The following is a 14866-nucleotide window of genomic DNA, read 5'->3' on the forward strand; positions in this document are numbered from 1 at the left end:
CAGGCATTATTTTGAGGTGATTTTCTCACGAAAACGGCGCTTTACAAATGATCCAATCATAATGGTTATGGTGAGAACTGCCAATAATAAACAATGCGTTGTATTAGACATTTCTATATTGATAAAACGGAGACGGTTTACGTAGTTCCCGTGGGCACTCAGGCCGTACACACATGATTGAATAATAATAGTAATTTAATACAAAAAATGTGGTTGTTAATTGCTAAGAAATTAGTATATTTTAGGCTTGCAGTGTAAATAAAATATTGTAAACTAGACAGAGCATACTCATATGTAAAGCATTTAAGCATTAAAAGGAATCATCAACGTAAAAATGTTTTTTTTTCACCTTGAGGATTTAAAAAAAAGCAAATTGCGCCACAATACGAAGTATGTCAAAAAAAACAAATAAATAGTAGTATATCTGTGTGTAAGGATATAATGGCCAACCTTATAGTTCCAGAGATAGCCTCATTTTTAATCTCAGTGCCATACAAATTTTTCTTAAAAAAATGATAACTCCTTCATTTTTACACGCAATTGCTTCGTACGAAATTTTATAGCATAGTAATGATCAGCAGAATCCATTTCTAGCCAAAAAAATACCCTTGAAAATTCAAGTCTCTATGTCTATGAAAGGCGATTTTCAGCCCACTGTGCGTCTCCGCATTTAGGTACACAACTAACAAAGAAAATATAACTGGACTATTCCATATAAAATAGTACGTGGCTTTTAACCTTCCGGTTCTGGCACTGCATCAAGACAAGAAAAGTTTGGGGGTTGGCGGGAAGAGAGGGAGTAAATGGGTGATATATATACAGGCTGAGGGGAAGGAGGGGAGAAGGGTGTAGACGCCTGGCGCTGGGCCGGATGATGACTGAGAAAAAACCTGTTTCAAACTACGTATAGAAGGAAAAATGTAACAAATAAGGGCAGGTAAAATCAAAAATGCGTTAAAAAGGGTCAAAGCTTAAGGCTCTCAGTTTTTTAAAGGCGCAACGTAACTGTGGACATTTTGGCTTGAAAGATTGCCCATTGAAACGCATCGTTGAATAGTATGTAGATTGGATAGACGAGTATGTAATATATATGTATATAATATTACGACTCTTTCATTGAGATGTAAAATATGAGAGTTGTATTATGTCCGCAAGCAGTCAATCGCGAGATTTGGATTACATTCGCTAAAGAAAAATATACAAAATGGAGGTGGTTTTAAAATTAAAAAGGCAAGAACTACTACAAAAAAATAACAGGGTTAATGTTCAATTACAAAGCTAGATTAAGGAACTGCTAAACCCTGTCAAGATCCATTTAACCAGTTACATTCAATTGCTTATTGGTCAGTGGCGGGGATCGGTGGCGTTAACCAATATACTCGTACTTCCTCTGTTCGATTTTATTCCCATTACTAACCCCCCCCCCCCATGGATGAGTCCCCCTTTCTCGTGTTTTTTCTGAAGTGCATAATTTAATATAAAAAAATTGTGTAAACATTTTATTTACAGTTTGCGTGTTAAGCATAAAATTGACGTGTGATTGCGAAATACCAACATTCCATCCATTACCAAGAATGAAACATGTTTGATTATTATGGACATACTTTAGAAGTTATTAATTTCCGGCTTCCCCATTAGGCTACCTTACCGCAGGCTGTTTTACAAGTATGCAGGAAAAAAGCCGACGCACCATCATCGATGCCCACATTACCCACCCTTCGGAGAAGTTGAACGGATTATTCTATCATTATTTATGAGTTCTTGAAAAAATTGGCCAAACGGAGAAGGTAACCTTCATAAAAACTTGACAATCAACTCTATACAAAGTAAAAAGGTATCTCTCCCGTCCCGAAACCCTTAATTATATAATATTCTCCCTGCGAGCATTATTAACTCGAACCCGCTGCACATAACAGACGTAGTAAAAAATCAGAACAGACTGGTGGCGTCAACGTTTTTTTCTAAGAAATCGGGAATAAATTTGTGAAGAAAGGAATTTCATTTTAAAACTATTCCATTCATGGCACATTTTGGCGCCAAAAAGGTAAATGACGGGTGCCGTCATATTTTTAACTGGTTAATCTCTATCTGAATCTATACACAGCCGATTTCTATCTAATTTAATATTCTATTGTCATTTTCGAAACTGAGCCAAAGCATTTCATGTGCATGTGTGATCAGCACAGGAAGACCGATGTTTTCTTATTATACATTTTATTTATCTTTTATACTCGTATCAGTTGAATCATTACCATCAGAGAAAAAATACTAGCGTAGGTATGTACCTAATAAACCTCGTAAGCCCGTAAAACAATAACCGATACTAAAATACTAGCGTAGGTATGTACCTGATAAACCTCGTAAGCCCGTAAAACAATAACCGATACTAAAATACTAGCGTAGGTATGTACCTACCTGATAAACCTCGTAAACCCGTAAAACAATAACCGATACTAAAATACTAGCGTAGGTATGTACCTAATAAACCTCGTAAGCCCGTAAAACAATAACCGATACTAAAATACTAGCGTAGGTATGTACCTAATAAACCTCGTAAGCCCGTAAAACAATAACCGATATTAAAATTTCACTTGTTAATTTTAAGATAAATAATATTCATCAAGAAGTGTAAACCAGGCTTTTTGAAATATTAATTAAGAATCAATTTTGGGAGAAACGATCGTACAAAAGGAAATTGCTTTAAAATTTAATTGAATTATTTTGGGAGACAAACAATAAAAAGCTTTGTGAGATATCGTCACCGAGGAGTTAAATAAATCCCTGTTCAGTGAATGGATGTTTGTCAGGAATACCTCGGCACAAATTCCAAACACGTATGAGATTCCCCTGAGATTCCACTGATGCAATGGCGGACCGGGGAGGAAAGAACTATGGAGGACATGTTGAACTGACCATGGAGTCAAGTTTTCAAAGCAACAATTGAATTAATCACAGACATAGGAATTAATAGACGAGAAGATAATGGCGAGGGGTAAAATCAACTGTTGAAGAACGAAGGGAGTGAAGCTGACTGTGATTCGTCAATAAATCAATCTGACAGTAAATAGGCATCTCGCATTATAATATCACCATTTACTTCTTAAAAGTAAAATCTGCTTTTGAATGAATAGACATTTTTACATGGGAGCGCAAATTACTAAGTCAATTAGTAAATTATTAAGTCCAAATTCGGCAAAAAAATTCGGTTCTATTTTCAGAGTCGAATATTTCGTTTAAGTATTTAGTTAAGACACTTTTATAAATGTTCATAATTTACTTCCCAGCAACCAACCAGCTTTGTGTTTCGCGTCCAGACGTTTCTCGATGTGATAGTAACAACTGATTCATATTATACGATGTGAATATGCTTAAAATAAAGTAAAATAATGCTTATATATGGAATGTAATACGACAATTGGGTTTATTCTCTTTTTCACATCTATTTTTACAAGTTTTCATAGTACAAGTTCACATTTTGCCGTGTTATTTCGTAAAATGAACCGATGATGCCTCGACCATAGTTCGCACAAGAATGATGACGTCACGTTTTCAAATTCCACTTGAGGCCATACGCGAGCACAGCCGGCTCCAATGGAACCGGTATGGGGAGTGGGGATAATACGCTTTTAATCACTTAGGGTAGGTCTACTAATATTCATATGTCCATGGAATTAATAAATCACTCTTCTGAAGACACCCGTGTGAATTATGTTATTACCTACTTAATATTATTTGAAAGCAATCAATTATCGGTTGTAACATAGAATACTTGCTCGTATGCTGAAGGCGACATTATACTGACATTATAATGAAGCTGTACATACCATAGAGTCCGAAGATACCACATTTAGTACACAATAACTGTTGATCGTATCAATCGCAAATGTTTCATCAGAGGTGAGGTTCTCTGGTCTGTAGCTTTAATACCAGGAAACATTATTATCGTTTCAAAAATTGACAAACCGTCAGAGTCTGAGGGATGAACGGATTGCAACTTGCAGTTGAATCAGAGATAACAGTTGGGAATTCTGTATTTGTGTTTGCCGGTATTTTTTTTTTTTGTTTTCAGTCACAAGCGTCATTCGACCTTTCGTACGGTGGTACTCATATGTGCCGGGCTAGGAAATAGTACAAACGCGTATTCAATTTTGACAGCTTTTGTGTTTCCTCCCTCCTTCAAGCAGCAATTTTGTACAACTACAGTTCAGGCACAAGCTAGAGTGTACTCTGCAGTTTAGTAATCCAAGGGACAGACACATTCCCTATGGACCAAAATGCCTTCGCGGATTCTGGGAATTCAGATGAAAACATCTCCACAATGTGCAACGCGTCGCCCACGGAATCCCGACTGAATGTTTTTTTTTATCGAATCACGGAATAATATTCACTTCAACCGGAAAATAAATTATAACTATGCTGCAAGTACAGATAGAGGAATACCTTATCTCGTTCTCTAGTATGTAACCTAACCGAAACCCATAGTAATAATACTAAAAATTAATTATAACTCTAATAACTACAATTAAAACTATAGAAGAAAACAGAAACTTCGAATAAAGTTTTCGACTTGCAGCATAATTAAACCACAATTTGAATCAAATAATTTATTGGAAATAATTAAAGATTTCCAAGATCACTAATATTAGATCTGCATCTCGGATAATTAATTGGATAATCGCTTTTGCAATGTTGTGCTTTGTATACTGTTTTTGCAAAATTAAATAAATATTCTTGCAGTGCCTATCACATCTTTCCTGGTGGTGCAAGGTTATCCGAACTTTGGTTCATGACGGAGGTAGAACTGCAACGCAGATGAACAGCCCGAAAGTCAAACAAAATAAAAGCTAACAAGGAATCAGTCAAAGCGAAAATCCCCCGATTTGTTAAAGTTTCCAACGAGATAATGAATCCAGATTATAGTTTTACCTTGTTTCTCTGCAAGCCACGGCTGCCAAAGCGTGATGTTGAATTTGGGAGACTTGGGAGGCTCCATCGAGTGATGCTGCGCTTCACTCTGATACTGTGTCCGGCTTGACAGGAAAACCAAGTATGGGGTGTAATCCATACTTCATTCAAAAATCTCTTAACAGCACTGCTAGCTTTTCCAAACAGAAATAAACCACTAAAACTTCGACACAAAAGATATAAAGAAGAGTTATTCCACTTTGATTCTGAAGACAAGATAATCACATACGTAGCTGTCTATAAAATTTTAAAGTTAATCACAAATATTCCACGAACCAAATATGTATATTACTTGCTAATTTATATGACGTACTTTGTCAATTCACGTAACAAAATTTAAGACTGAAGCGTTCCAGAAAAGTTCCACGAAAAGTAATCCCCCCGATAAACGGATTACGAAAAAGTAGTTATAAATTAGTACGGGTTAAAAGTTCGGCGAGGTCTACTCCCACGTGCCTGTGCAGGTAGAGGTCTGGAGATACTAAACAAAGCGGCACATTAGGAAGGAACAAATGGGTGGATGAAAAAACCGGCCAGAAGAGACGGTCGCAGCCTCCAGGGAGATATCTCTCTCTCTCTCTCTCTCTCGCCGCGCTGCCTTCAATACTTCAATGGAGCGGAGACCGGACACTCCGGCCGAAGGTGAAGGGAGGGAAGGATGATCTACAATTTGATTTTGAAGAGATGAATACGGTTGAACGAAAGAACTCCCAAATGAAATAGAAGCGTGAGGAAAATGAATAAGAGTTTGTTTAGATTTAGACTATGAATAATAATACTTGTAAATTGTGAATGTCGACTTTTAAGAATACGGAAATTTCGTGGTCATTTTTCCGTTGAAGGAAAATGTGATTTGAAAATTTTGAATTATTATTATATCGCGTATAGTCAGAAATAGTTTCACTCCGAGAAAAGTTTTATTTGTAGGTAAATTTGAAAGAAAACAGACACAAGTTTATTAGAAGTGGCGAAGTGTTAATTTTCTTCGAGTTCTTCTAATTTTTTTATTCTGAAAAAGTCCATTTTCGAAAACAAACAGTTCAATAAAACATATAGAGATGTTATATCCGTCTCAGCAAGTATAGTGTTGATATTGCTAATTTATTTATTATTTAAATCGCACTTACAATACCTACACGGTGCATCAGCACGTACCCGAAATAGTTTAACCAGAGATTCCAGAGATTATTGGAATGAAAAGTGCAAAAAGCTCTTAAAAAAAACAGTTGATTTCAACTTAAATATCTAATGAAGACAACTATTTAAGTCAGGTGATTAAGTAAACATGCACAAAATAGGTTTTTAGGGTGTTAGTTTGGGTTATTTTTATAATTTACGCGTATTTTCTACCCTTCAAACATTTATTTTTATTTTTTTTTATAGTGAATACCTCACAAGAGTCCCAACTGCTCCCGTCTGGAGCCAGTGAGACTATGGCATCCCCAATTGGGGGATGTTGTGAGGCTGAAGGTAAGTGGGGAAGGGAAAGAGGAAGGTGGGGAAGTACCTGGCTATTCAGATCTAGTCACTAAACACGGCTAAAGCCATTTGGAGCAACGTTTCAATTCTGAATGGTGGTCTTACACCAGGGCGATACTGGTAGTATCTTCCACTCTGGAACGTGCCGCAAATATACTATATATTTTTTTAATTAATTAATTGTGAAATAACACAAATTAATCAAATAAAATTTATTTGCGCACGCCGGGTTCGAACCCGCGACCTTCGGAATGGCAGTCCAATGCGTTACCACTGGATTATGCCGGCCGTCGATTGAGAAAAGGTGGAACGTTAATGCATATTTTACCATCTCCCCCGACATAAATAGTTATTTCGTGTAGTAATTAAGTTAAAACCAAGTGCTATTAATATTTTTACGTGTTAAGCGTGCAGCTGAATTCCGCAAGTTTATCCGGCATTTTGTTATCTGATTTATATTTAAAAAAAATGCATTTCACTGGGTACAACCTAGCGCGTTATGTGATACGCACTCCGTTTCCTTCGAGCAGCACCATACATACGAGACAGGAAATCAAGAATCTTCTCAAGAATCGCTGGTACGTGCTGATTCATCCTTTATATTTTTGTAGTAAGGGTATTATTATTAAAATGTCACAAATTCACGATATCACATTAAACACGAAACCGTTACTGTGCATGCGCATCTTTCGGACTCTTCCCAGGAAGTGGTTTAATGGTTTAAACTTCAGCTAATTGTAAAATAAATAAAAATAGAACGCACGAAAATCAATGAAACTGTTCAAAAGGGAGAGGACGAAATGAAACTGGCATACAGACCAACTTATTCAAATCAAGAGTTCATTATGTTCTATATGAAGTCCTTTAGACTTAGACAATGAAAATGCCTCGACAGACTTCCAGGGAATACTCTCGGATGGCGAAATAATTTGCAGGTGCCTCTTCACGGTGTTCTGAAAGTACCGGGAAACAGGTCAGGCACACAGAGGGGAAATAATAGCGTTTCATGAACCGAAACACAAACGTCGGCGTTGCCTAATAACTAATAACACTTCTGTTATTATTTACCAAATAATAGTAAGCATTGTGACATTTTATGTGTAGTACATAATCGGTGTTTTGATAATGTGATTCGATATTACCAACGAGGAACAGAATCGATTTAGTTGAGGTATTCTTTTAAACGCTTTCGATGATCTTGTTTAGCAACTCAACAATTATCTCTCTGTCAAATTCATATAAGTGTTATGGAAAGGGTTGTAAAAGCCAAGCTTTGTGGGAATAATTTTGTAACTTAACTTAGGTAACACGCTCAGTCCAGAGGCCCAGTCATTGGAATAATATTACTTAACATATCCAGGTGATTCACGTAAACAAAACAACTGGTTGAACGTGACCTCGTAAAGTGTAATTTATTAATGAAATTGGTGACGTCTGACATGCTCCCGTTGAGGCGATCAGACCACTAGCCATAGACTATAGTAGACCAGCGCGGAACAGGGAACTAGGAAGCGACAAGCCACCATTGTGTTATGCACCTCGCTGGGCACGGCGGGCGAGCGACCCATTTGAATGTTAAATGTGGACAAACACCAGACAGTCTCGATTTTAAAATGCAAGAAATAGACTTTCTGAAATGCATCACTTTAGGAGAGAAAATTTAATGGAATCGGGGTAGAAAAATCTAATTATTATTAATGTGACCCCAGTTTCAAGAAGCGCGGAGAGGAAATCGAATTTTTACCCGCCCCAGAACAGAAATCTTCTAGTGAGGCGGGTTACTTACTTGTTTGCATATGATTATGCTATTGCAATAAACGCCCGGGTTGCCGGCAATTAAAAAAATATATCTAAAATAATACTGACGTAATGCGGATGTGATGAGATGTGGATGTCGATGATGTGGAGATGAGGTACCTACACCTACATGTTATAAATTCTAGCAAGAGATTGTTTATATATTTTATAGCCATTACTCCGGAGCAAGGTAGCAGTACTCCTGAATAGACATTATCTAAGTAAAAAGTAATACATTATTATTACAAATGTAGTAGTAACGACCAGCCCGTAGAAATAAATTAAACCAGTTTCATTTTAATTATCTTTCCAGTAATATCGACATAAAAATGTCCGAATGAGTTTGGTCGCCAGATTGAAGGACCCATCAATCTCCAGCGGGGAGAGAGACTTCATTCATAAATTTACCTTTCAGCGTGTCAGGAGCGGGCGTGGGAGGGAGAGGCGAGAGGTGACAGTAACAGGTTGTGGGAGAGGAAGAGGGACGCCAGAGGACCAAATAAACTAATGGAATAGTAATTTGGATCAAGGCCCCAGAACCCAGAAGTGGGACTGAGGAACTATTATCGTGTAACTGCGGATGTCATTCGAACACGGACGTGCTCCGACCGAGGGACAAAGGGAAACAATGCTGCTTATAAAGCCTGTTATAATTCTTTAGTGAACCTGCTTTAATTTTAGATTGAATGATTTGTAGATATCTGTTAATCTTTTTACCTTTTATACAGGAGACGAGTTTCACCTGATTTGATAGGAATTTTATAAACTGTGTTAGGAACTACTGTAAGAATGCAGAATGGAATGACTAACAAATTTGCCAGGAAATGAAATTATCTTTATGGTAAGGATAAAACTTTTAAATTCAATTTGCGAGGTAAGTGTGGATACCGCTGCCCCGGGAACCATTAATTGGATAACCATAACCTCAGCTGTAGGTCACCCCAGGTAGTTCGCTACGTTTGGTGACTTAGCAGGGGTGCCCGGGTTCATGGGGTGTGGATTGTGAAGGTCTTGGCGGCGGTTGCGTCCTCCCACCCACTGTATGGTGGGCTGGATTTGGAGAGACTTTCTGGACCCATCGCCTTGCACCCGAGAGGGAGTGATGAATTCAAACATCAGTCACTCCTGGAAACACTGACCCCCAGATTCCTTCCCACCTTTCATACCTTCTCCCTTCCCAAAACTTCTTCTCCTTCCTTTCCTTAAAAAAAACCCTCCACACAACATCCCCAAAGATGAGATAGGTCCTGAGGGAAATTATTCACCTCACGGACTCCTGCGTGGAGCTAATGTAAAATACTCGTAAATCTAATAATTTCGATTAGATGTTAAATGTTCACGCCTAAAATATTTTTTTGGAAAAGTGAGGGTGGTTTTCTGCTAGATTGTGAATGCTACGAGTAGTTTTTAAAATAATCAAAGTTTCTGTTCTAATGGTTCTAGATTTGAATACTGAATACAAATTGCTATGTATTGGAATACATTTAAGTGTAATTTAAATGTATGTAAAGTAGCTTCCATAAACGTTTTCGGACCTTTTATAATACTACCAGCATCATAATGATTTCGTTGGCTTTTCATAAATAATTAATAGTCAATATCCGACCAGTGGCAGTGGCAGTGGCGTGTACCGATTGAAAATTTTCGAAACATATTATTTTGACTAACTTTTAATTGAAGTTGGGCCGTATAATTTGGTAAGCAGAGACCTGTATAAACATAAACATAAACAATCATAAATATAATGCAGCTTAGATTTTGTGACATACATTTTTTAAGAGTTTTCCAAACGGTGGGATGTGTTGTTAATAATACACATTATAACGGCAAACAATGATAAGCGAGGTGAAGCAACGATAATAAATACATAAATATAATTGATATATTACAAGCGTACATTTCTATGAATATTAGATAGTACAACGTTTTTGTGTTGGAATTTAGTGCTTAATTTGCCTTCGTAACATTTTTTTGGAAATTAATAGTTTTACTACCCGGCTTTGTCTGCCTTTCAACAATATCATGCCGAGTTAATTGGAAACTAATAGTTTTACTACCCGACTTTGTCTGCCTTTCAACAATATCATGCCGAGTTAATTGGAAACTAATAGTTTTACTACCCGACTTTGTCTGCCTTTCAACAATATCATGCCGAGTTAATTGGAAACTAATAGTTTTACTACCCGACTTTGTCTGCCTTTCAACAATATCATGCCGAGTTAATTGGAAACTAATAGTTTTACTACGCGACTTTGTCTGCCTTTCAACAATATCATGCCGAGTTAATTGGAAACTAATAGTTTTACTACCTGACTTTGTCTGCCTTTCAACAATATCATGCCGAGTTAATTGGAAACTAATAGTTTTACTACCTGACTTTGTCTGCCTTTCAACAATATCATGCCGAGTTAATTGGAAATTTAAAGGCTCCATAGATTTTTTTAACTGTTTTTTTTTTTAATGCAAATTTCACAAATTACAATTTATTTTTATTCTCTTGAATTATAATTATTATTTTATTAATATCTATATATATCTGAGCGATTGGTTACATTACCATATTATTGAATTAATTTAATTCGTCAAAACTCGAATACGGAATCATATGGACTGCTTAGCAAACAGTCCACTTCAGTTTGTATAAGATAAGCTATTTTGTGCACATGTACATAGTATGTGTACTTGAGGTGATCTTGCACAAAAACGGCGCTATACAAATCATCCAAATATTATTATTATTATATAGTATGATGATAATAGTCAATAACAATACTTACTACCGTCTAATACACTTAAAATACAGAAATAAATTTAATTTAATCTAATGATTTAAAAAAATATTTATATTTATATATTTGAAACATTTATTATACACACAAAAAATGAGTGGAAAAGTTTTTCCTTACGGTAGAGGAGGTAGTGGTTGCTGTATGAGATATTTGTTTGAAAGGCGAACGGCGGAAGTGTGAGGAGCTGTGGAAGTTTAAGCAGAGCTATGGAGCAGCAGAGCCCGGAGGCACCACTCTTCACGGCAGTACCTGTACCTGGTTCCTAATAACTCGGCTGGTTGGTTCGCGTGCTCCCCCTCCCCGCCCCTCCCCACCCCTCGGCCGCCGCCGGCCAAATGGAGATTTGTGATGATGATGAATAAAAAATACGGTAGCCCGCCAAACAAATGACGGGGCCGGGGATATTATAATTCCTTCACCCCGAGGGGAATACCATCTTCTCGGCCTGCTCGAGAGCCTTTCCGAAACAAACCATATCACAACTATTTCCTATAATGTATTCTGTCGGAGATGTTTTTTCGGCGGCTGTTTTAAGCGCCGAAGGCCAAGATGTAAGACGGTAGTCGCTTCTGATGAGTTATGTGTGTCTCGCATCTGTAATGGAGGATAAATACGTTGCGCAACTACCACCATGGGACCAACTTCTGGTGCTGTCTGCTTAATATGGTAGGTGCTATACTAGTGCTATAATATTCTAGGCTTTGCGAGATCAACTATCAATTAATAGGACGCGTAATTAAGTGCGTGTATAGTGTAGATAATATGAACAATCGTTTATGATATACACAAGAAGTGTCCAAGTTCCAACTGTCTGACGAAAGGAGAATCCATTCCCTTTAAATAAATCCTGGGAAGTTGAACAAACTAAGGTTTTGTACTAACATAAAATTTTAAAAAGTTGCAGGGCATGGCATGGTATTAAAAAAAAAATTTACATCGAGCATTTTCAAATAGATAGGTATCTTGATGTTCTACAGTGTACATCACTTAAATGAACTGGGCTGAGAACTGTGTTATCGAGTCGAAACTCGAGAGGAATATTAATGTGTGGGTAAGGAAAATTCGTGGTCGAAATTACGTCGTAATTTGTCCGGAAGTACGAGAAGAAATGCAATGTCGCGTCGCTTCCAAAAATAAAATAATTTGAATTCCACGATGACAACACTATAATTATTATTGTAACTGTGGAGAGAAAAAACTGGTCGTTAGGTATTTCACATCTATGCGCCAGATGCAGAAATAAGTGAACCAACGTGTCCAAAATCAAAATGTTGATGATTATAGAAGTTTGCTAAAGAAAAGAGATTTAAAATTTCACCGAAAAATTCACATTTTTCCACAGATTTTTTAACCCATATGTTTTAAAATATATTCTGGTGCTCACAAGATTCAACTTAAATCGTTCACCGAGATGTGTTAATTTTTTCCTTAATTTTTCAAATTGCGTTACTGCTTTCCGGGAAAATATTACGTATTCCAAACAGGGTAAAATTTGAAACGTTCTTAGAATTTTTGAAATATAATCTACATCGAGTTATTAAAATTAGAAAGTTTAGGCAAACATAACAAATTAGTAATGTTCTTTCTAGCGAAGTTTTTCTGTATCAAGTGGGTCGATACTACCTAATATATTATAAAAAAATGTTATTGTAGTATATTTTTTGATAACGATAGACATCCCGATTAGGAAAAGAAGATGCATATAATGGTTATTATTATATTGTAAACTTGAAAAATATTGTAAACTGCGATAAAATAAAAGTATTCTATTCTCAACCGTCAATAAAGAACCCACTAAAGTATTACAGGGGAATCTATGTTCATGTACAGGTACGTGAAAAATTACTATAGTATAAAACTAATAGCTACTTATTGTAAAACGGGTTTTGAATATGACACCTAACAACAACTTCGTCATGATTTGCTGAAATGAAATCAACTTGATTCAATTTTCGTCCGCCATAACACATAGTCCTAGAGCATGGCCCATAAATACTCTTAATAATTCCTTGAATTATTCCAAAAAAAATATATATCAAGCACGAAAAATCCAAAATAAAACACACCTTTATTCGAGATTTGAAAAATTAATAGCAATCCCAGAAAATTATTAAAAACTAGCGCTAACCTATAGGAGGACTAGATAACCTGTAGGATTTATAATTGCACTTTAGCTAAAAAGAGCGGACTCATGAAAATTCTACCCTAAGAAATGTAAACAAAAGAAATACACATCTCAAATATAGAATTAAAATTATTTTCTAGTAAAACATATAACATTATAGGTAGGTATTTTATCGTTATCTGAATTCTTCACATAATAACTTCCAATTTTTAAAATGATACTTAAATTTAAAGCAAATCCGAGATCATTGAACAGGCACAAACGAAATTAGTATTATTGATGGTATGAACTGTGAGCGTACATACATGAGAAATATTAAATTAATTATAATGCTACTCTTCCTAGACGGAAATAATAGACGCTTTCAGGTAATCACGCTAATTTTATACTCACTATTCACAAGAACATCCTGATACATTTGATGTTCAGGCAAATTCGGTATAAAAACTAAAAACACACGTTATCAAACGTTTAAAAAGAGATCACGCAGACATTGCAGAAACTTAGGAAGGAATAAACAGGACAGGAACAAGGTTCCTGCAAATTGTGGGAATAAAGGAATTAACAATATTGGTGGCGTGTTTGATCTGTTCTTGGTTTAAGGTCAGCTCTGGGTTCTGCGGGTAATGGAGGCTAATTGTTATGTTTTGGAGATGGGCGATGGACCATTCAGGCTCCATTCACGAGATCCGAGATCGGCACCCACCTTTTGTGGAATACTGCGACCGCTTTTTGAAAGCTATTGGGAACTGTAATTTTAAATAATTCAATTCATGTTTTTAAAAGTAATAATAATGAAGCCATGGCCATTCCAAAAATTACAAATAAATGCGGGCAACGAACATTAACTTATCTTGTTTCCACAATATTTAATAAAAAAAGCGATGCACCACTGAACTTGAAGAAATGCTGAAGAAGTGGTAAATAGATGTTAGTAATTATATTCATATTGTCTCTAAATAACTATATATTAGAATCCATTATGATGTAATCTTATCAAAATGGTACATCATTATAATATATAAGCGTCGTAAGTATTGCGTAGTTTCACTTTTGTTTTTAGAATTCAAGTTGTTATTATTTGTGTACAGGATATTATGCATGAATCCAACCTGCCTATGCTATATCTTTGTTTATAGGATATTATGAATGAATCCAACCTGCCTATGCTATATCTTTGTTTATAGGATATTATGCATGCATCCAACCGGCCTAGGTTATATCTTTGTGCTGTATTTGAGTTATTTGAGTATATCTATGTGTCCAACCGGCCTAGGTTATATCTTTGTGCGGTAATTGAGTTATGTGAGTATGCCTATGTATATATGCCTACTTATATATTGCTTATGTTATATCTATCAATCCATACATGTTACGTCTTTGTATTGTAACTATTTAAAGTTATTCTTCTTCCTTTATTATATCTATTGTGATTTCTAGTTACATTTAGGCTATAGTGATATAATTAAAATGCTGAGTAACTATTCAGGCAGTTTAGTTTTTTAGTATATTTATAATAGGGGAGAGTATGGTATATCGTACCGGTCGGTAAATCGTACCACCTCGATATTTTTGCTACGAGTCACTATTTTTCAATCCTGATAATATTCTGCCAACCGTTAGAAGCGTCATAGTTGTCCCTACAATTTTATTTAGTGTTGGATCGTGCGTGCGCTGGCAGTGGAGTATTTTTGTTTTTTCACAATTTTCA

The 14866-nt window shown here is 36.1% G+C and overlaps 1 protein-coding gene across 2 annotated transcripts in view; it reads right to left on the bottom strand.

The window, feature by feature from the left end:
• Positions 1–14866, bottom strand: part of Tgi (Tondu-domain-containing Growth Inhibitor) — a 105001-nt gene that overhangs the window by 12571 nt on the left and 77564 nt on the right. The window contains exon 1 of one of the 2 annotated variants that reach the window (XM_089634805.1): positions 4927–5421. The exons of the other annotated variant lie outside the window; for it this stretch is intronic. Coding sequence (XP_089490931.1) covers positions 4927–5065 — 139 coding nt within the window. The 5' untranslated portion in view covers positions 5066–5421. Of the gene's footprint in view, positions 1–4926; positions 5422–14866 lie in introns of those variants that run through there. 2 annotated transcript variants of the gene reach the window in all.

The sequence above is a fragment of the Hesperophylax consimilis genome, chromosome 1 (genome assembly GCF_061612785.1).
Source record: "Hesperophylax consimilis isolate HC1 chromosome 1, BYU_Hcon_1.0, whole genome shotgun sequence".
Taxonomy (NCBI): Eukaryota; Metazoa; Arthropoda; class Insecta; order Trichoptera; family Limnephilidae; genus Hesperophylax; species Hesperophylax consimilis.